This window comes from Fukomys damarensis, unplaced genomic scaffold (genome assembly GCF_012274545.1).
Source record: "Fukomys damarensis isolate Sample0158 unplaced genomic scaffold, DMR_v1.0_HiC HiC_scaffold_36, whole genome shotgun sequence".
In the NCBI taxonomy this organism is placed as follows: Eukaryota; Metazoa; Chordata; class Mammalia; order Rodentia; family Bathyergidae; genus Fukomys; species Fukomys damarensis.
This window is the reverse complement of record NW_022900948.1, coordinates 49,804,123-49,810,089: the sequence shown is the minus strand read 5'-3', so window position 1 is coordinate 49,810,089 and position 5,967 is coordinate 49,804,123. Positions and strand designations below refer to the sequence as shown.

The 5,967-nt window shown below is 48.7% G+C and overlaps 1 protein-coding gene across 1 annotated transcript in view; it reads right to left on the bottom strand.

Moving 5' to 3' along the window:
• Cacna1b (calcium voltage-gated channel subunit alpha1 B) overlaps nucleotides 1-5,967 on the bottom strand; it is a 181,203-nt gene that overhangs the window by 43,118 nt on the left and 132,118 nt on the right. The window contains exons 30-34 of the mRNA XM_019205196.2: nucleotides 5,208-5,345; nucleotides 4,815-5,016; nucleotides 4,398-4,562; nucleotides 3,961-4,071; nucleotides 3,530-3,613 (exon numbers count right to left, since the gene is read on the bottom strand). Of these exons, the coding sequence (XP_019060741.2) occupies nucleotides 3,530-3,613; nucleotides 3,961-4,071; nucleotides 4,398-4,562; nucleotides 4,815-5,016; nucleotides 5,208-5,345 (700 nt within the window). The remainder of the gene's footprint in view (nucleotides 1-3,529; nucleotides 3,614-3,960; nucleotides 4,072-4,397; nucleotides 4,563-4,814; nucleotides 5,017-5,207; nucleotides 5,346-5,967) is intronic.

Genomic DNA, 5,967 nt, shown 5'->3' with positions numbered 1-5,967 from the left:
TCTCAGAGCAGGTTCATAGCTAAACCCCAGAAAAAAAAAAAAAAAAAAAGATCACACTAGGCAGAGGTAGGCACAATGGTGCCTATCTCAGCTACCTGGACGACTAAGCAGGAGGATCGCTTGAGCTCAAGGGTCTGACCCCAGCCTTGGGCAACACAGCAAGTCTGTCTCAAAATAAAGTTAAACAAGTAAACAACAAACTAAACACATAATATCAGGTAATACCATTCTTTTTTCTATTCTCTGGTAAAAAATTGTTTAACACTGGAATTGTCAGTTCCTTGTAGTTTAGGTAGAGACATACTGTGTAGTACCCACAAGACTAGGATGTTTTCTTTGCAGAAAGTTTACTGATTCAATTCCTTTAATACTTTGGTTTTCAAATGTATTGACTGAAGCAGTTCAAAACATCCTATTGTTTCTTCCTCACACCTGTGTGTCGTCACAATTCTGTCTTGTACCTTCTAAGCCACAAGTATGCCATGGAGCTGCATGACACCGGCTCCTTCCTCATCCAATGGCCCTACTCTTCACCAGCCACAGATGGAACATTTCCTAGTAAGTTGCATCGGGGTCACAGGCTCTGACCCTAAGACACTGGCTAGATTCTCTTCTCTTGGTGGTAAAGCAACATGACAGTAATGCCTGGTGTGCTTAGCAGTGAAAACACTGACACTCTTACCTTGGGTATATCTAAATGGGGTATAAAGACACACAGAGGTGAACATGCCAGAAGGACCTACTATATCCCACCAGCTGACTAGTTCCCAGAGTGACAGCACAGGGACACTTTGGGGAGAAGGACATGGCACCACTCAAGTCAGTGGTGGGCACCAACTGTAAGCTGAGAATCTCCCTCATACACCCTTTACATCAATGTCTTCCTGGGCTCACCCTGCCATTGCTCCATGGGGGCAGCCCCTGGGGGAGCTGGTTTATGGATGAACTGGTTTGGTGCATAGGTGCAGGCCTCAGTAGAACTCCGCACAGGGAGCCTGAAAGACAGTGGTGAAGCAGTGCCCTGCTCAGCCACTGTGTGTGTGGACAGAGCAGCTGCCTTCCTAAGGGTTCGAAGAACCGAGGCAGAGGCAAAAGTCTGGCCCAGGGACTGGTGAGAATGGTGTCTGGGGAAAAGGCATATAGGTGGGCCTTGGAATAAGCGTGGCATGCAAGACTCTGCATTGCACAAAGACGCCCACAAGAGTGCAACCATGGCTGCAGAGTCACTCAAAACTAAGTGTTACTAGCTGAGCACAGCAGTACAAACTGTGATCCCAGCTACTTGGAAGGCTGAGGTAGGAGGGTCATTAAGTTTAAGGTCAGCCTGGGCTACACAGCAACACTGTGTCTCAAAATTTTTAAAATACAGAGGGCTAGGGATATAGTCCAGAGCTAGAGTATGCCTAGCATGCTGAAGGTCCTGGGTTCAATCCCTAGGACCATAGGAGAAAAAAAATATTTAATGCATTAACAACAGATGCCAGGCAGCCTCTGCCCTCACATTCCCAACAGGTACACCACAGAACCATGAAGGGAAGGGTTATGATGGCCAAGACCCTCCAGGCAAGGCTGAGCTAGCCCTGGCTAGTGTTGACTACTTGCTCATAGCATGCCTCCATACAGTGCCACAGGAGTAGAGGAAGCTACAACTAGTCACTCAGTGGTGTGATGATCACACATACCCTTCACCTGGAAGGGGCAATAATTTTCCTCAGCTGGGCGCCACAATGTCCCAGGCACCTTGGTCTGCGTGGGGGTCTGCGAGCTAGCCTCAGACTGACCAACACAGAAGTCTACATAATATCAACTCCTGGCAAGCAAAGTTGGTTCAAGGAGTCAGTGGTGAAAGGATGATCCACTGGTGTCTCAAGCACCACAGCACCCAGATAAAATGTTGAAACAATCCAAAGCATAGATAAAATGCTAGGCCGGCAATGTACCTCAGGAGGCTAAGGTGGGATAGCACAGTGAGTAATCATCAGAGTGCATGGATATGGAAGACAAGGGTGGCCTCTCACCAGCTCTCCAGAGGAACAATATGGACTAAGTATTCATCTTCACCGTAACTTTGGGTTAGACAAAGCTACAGGTCAGGAATGCTCAGGCCAGAAGGCCAGCAGGAAATGAAGAGTTTCCTTACCGGCCAGGGTACTGAGCCTGAATACTGTGACGGGCAAAGCTGCTGCTACGTAATGGAGCAGGAAGAAGTCTGTCTGGGAGCCAAGGAACTCCACAGGGCCTTCCTAGTTTCCTATAGCCAGTCTTAACGGTGACTGGACATTACAACAGCCAGAATCAGACAAGGGAACAGGCAAGCAGAGGCTGGGCACCTCATCAGGCCAGCAAGTGCAGAAGGCGGCTCACCACAGGTAAGGGGCTCTAGCAGGAATGGTGGAGGGACAAGAGAATGACATCAGCTCCACATGGACCAATACAGCAGGGAGCTCGTCTGTCTCCCAGAGCACTTAGCCGGTACCTTCTAAAGAATGCACAACATACCCAGTATAAGGTGTGGGTAGAGCCGGGCAGGGCCAGACAAGAGCCTGCACTCTACACCACAGTCCTAGATGATAGCACGCAGTGGCCCTTGGCCTGTTATGACTGCATGCAGTTCACTCAGGGAAGGTGAGGGTGTCTGAGGACTGACCATTGGTAGAGCCCACAGCCCCATACAATGCAAAGGCAGACAAATCCACAGCTCCCTTTCCCTGCAGGGCCAGCTCTGAGAGGTGACCTACCCCATCTCAGAGTTCCCCTGAGGAAGGGCCCACACCCTGCCCTGAATGTGGCTCAAGATGGGGCACCGCTGGTCCTCCTCCTCCTCCCCAGCCACTGGTTTTTCTTCTAAAGAAGTAATTTCTTCATGAACCCTCATTTCAGCATCTACTCCCAAAGAATTCAAACTGAGGTAAACAAAGCAGATTTTCTATGTTTTCAACTTAATGTCTTGTACCAAAAAACAAAAACAAAAATGTTTTTAAATTCAGACAGTTTGACATATGTTGAGGTGACTTTATGTCACAGCACTGATCAATTTTCAGATATAACCCATGCTTCTGATATGAATATCTCCAGATAATAGAGATGGATAACAAATATAGGTAGACAGAAAAACAAACTGATCTATCTCACAAACCTGACATTTTACTGGGTTTGATGTTTTTGGTTTTTTCTTTTTTGGTTCCGGGGATCAAACTCAGGACCTTGCACTAATGAGACATGATACATGTATTTTCGAGACTAATTTAGTAGATATATATTAATCAGACACATACAAATTTAAAGACTGATGTCTCCTTGGTCAGCTGTTACCATGGAGCTCCAGAGAATGCTCAGGCCACCAGCCTGGAAGACCTGTGGGAGCCAGTTTCTTATCCAAGAAAGAACATTTGCCAAAACAACATCCATCCCCACAAGCTCCTCTTCTGGGGAGGCACCTCTATCAGTCCTGGAGATACACAGAGGGGAAAACCCTCTATAAGGAAACCACTTTGGGTCCCCAGAGAGGAGACAAAGAAATGCTACTTACCGCAATCTCTGTTACTAAAATATCAGTAATACTTCCCAACACAGTGACAAAGTCAAAGACATTCCAGGCATCTCTGAAATAGTTCTAGAGAAAAAGAAGAGCAGTTAGTGCTGGTAACTGGTGTAGGTGGTGGCCCTTGATCAAGAAAGGGCAAGGATGATGGAATCCCAGCGCAAGGCCAGGTAGCAGCAGACGATACCTCTGGCCCAGGAGGATGCAGAATTGAGAGACATCTCCCAGGACCATGCTGAGGCAAGACTCATGCAGTGGACAGTGCCAGCACAGCCCCTCTCCTGGAGTTCCCACAGTGTCATGTGTGCTCTCAGGATTCAGAGAATTCCCAGATGCAAACTTTGAGCCCCCAAAGGTCACCCAAACGGGGAGCCAAAATGTAGGCCGCCAAAAGGCAAAAACAGAGTCAAGGCACGTACCAGCACCCCGAAGGCGATGATCTTCAGCACGCATTCCATGGAGAACATGGATGTGAACACAATATTCAGGCATTTCAGCATCAGCTCATACTCGTACGGTGCATCGTAGAACTGTCCAAGGAATGAGTGTCAATGGCTGAGAGTTCAGTAGCCCCAGATGCCTCATTTGGGGCCACCAAGGACAGTGGGCAGGCAGAACTCACACCTGCACGGGCCCAGGACAACCCTCCTTACTCTCCCCAAGTTCTCCCAGAACCTTCTCACTGTGTCAGCCACAGACAACAAAGGCTAGTGTACCATAGGCTCCCTGTGCTGGGCAGCCTGTGAAGCCACGACAGCCCCAGGGTGTGCCACCAGGCAGAAGGCCGGGCAGGGAGGAGTCAGTGATCCTGACCTCCACAGGCGCCACCCAGTCACCCACCATAGCTGTCCCATACCTTCATCATCAGCACCACAGTGTTGAGAGCTATCATCGCCATGATGAAGTACTCGAAGGGCGGAGAGACCACGAACGTCCACGTCTTATACTGGAACGACTGTCTATTTTGAGGCATGTATCGTGTCAGGGGCTTGGCGCTGATAGCGAAGTCAATGCAAGCCCTCTGCATAGGGAGAAAGAGCACCTTGAATTCAGGAAGCGCCCAGCCCTGTGGCCCAACTGTACCCAGTGTTGTCCCATGGTGCCCCAGGTGGAGCCCAGAGGCAGCCCAGGCCTCCTCTAAGCAGGTACTAACTGACCAAAAGCAGCCTTTCTCTGTGGAAGGAAGGAGGTCCTGCCTGTCCTGGGTATGAACAGAAAGCCTGGTGGTTCTACCCACGCTGCCCATCGAAGAGTGCACAGAGCATCCACCTACCTCGTTCTTCTCCAGGCTGCATTCGGACATCACCTTGTCCCCCTGCTCCTGGAAGGTGATGATGATCAAGGCCACAAAGATGTTGACGAAGAAAAAGGGGAAGACCACAAAGTAGACCACATAGAAGATGGAGAGTTCCATGCGAAACCCAGGGCTTGGCCCCTGCTCCTCATAGGTGGCGTCCACAGAGTGTTTCAGCACCCTGCCAAGCAGATGGCAGACATCAGGAGAGCTTCCAAGAGATTCGAACCTGCACTACAGGGACAGTTCAGGTGTGGTGAAGACCAGGGATGGGGGCCAGGGATGTTAGGGTTGGAAGGGGTGAGCAGAGCTCACAAGTGCCTGCCTCAGCCTCCTCTCTGCTAACAACTGTCTTGAGCTTGCAGCACTCACATAGGCCACCCTTCTCCCGTGGACACCGTGAACAGCGTCAGCAGGGCCCACAGCACATTGTCGTAGTGGAAGTCGTATTTCTTCCATTGCCTCGGCTGTGCTTCCACTTCCTCCTTCTCATAATCCAAATACTGACCCCTGAGAGCAGAAACACAAGGGCGGGGAGGTTAGATAAAGGACCCAAAGCCCACGTGTGGCTGGTGAGCTCATGTTGAAAGGTACCAAGACTGTGCCACGTGAGAAAATGGCCTCCTCAACAGACCGTGCTGGGACAACTGGATTTCCACTAGCTCTGATGTACAAGCACACATCTGAACCCTAACCTCACTCCACATGTACAAACTGATGCAAAACAGTTCAAAGACCTAAATATTAGCACTAAAACTATAATACTCTTCAAAGAACACACAGGGGTAAATCTTCATAGCCCCACATCTGGGGATGGATTTTTAGACATGGAACCAGAATCATGAGCAACAAAAGACAAAAAAATCAGAATGAACTTCATCAAAATTTTAAATTTCAGACTGGGAAAGAATATTTGTTAGTTATCTATCAGACAAGAAATTCACATCTACAATATATAAAGTATCATTACAATCAGTGAAAAACACAAACCAATTTAAACAATGGGTCAATAAGAACACATACAGAGCCAGGGATTTAGCTCAGCGGTTCGGTGGCCTGCCTTGCAAGGGCAAGGACCCGAGTTCAATCCCTGGTACCAAAAAAAAAAAAAAAAAAAAAATAAAAAAACACA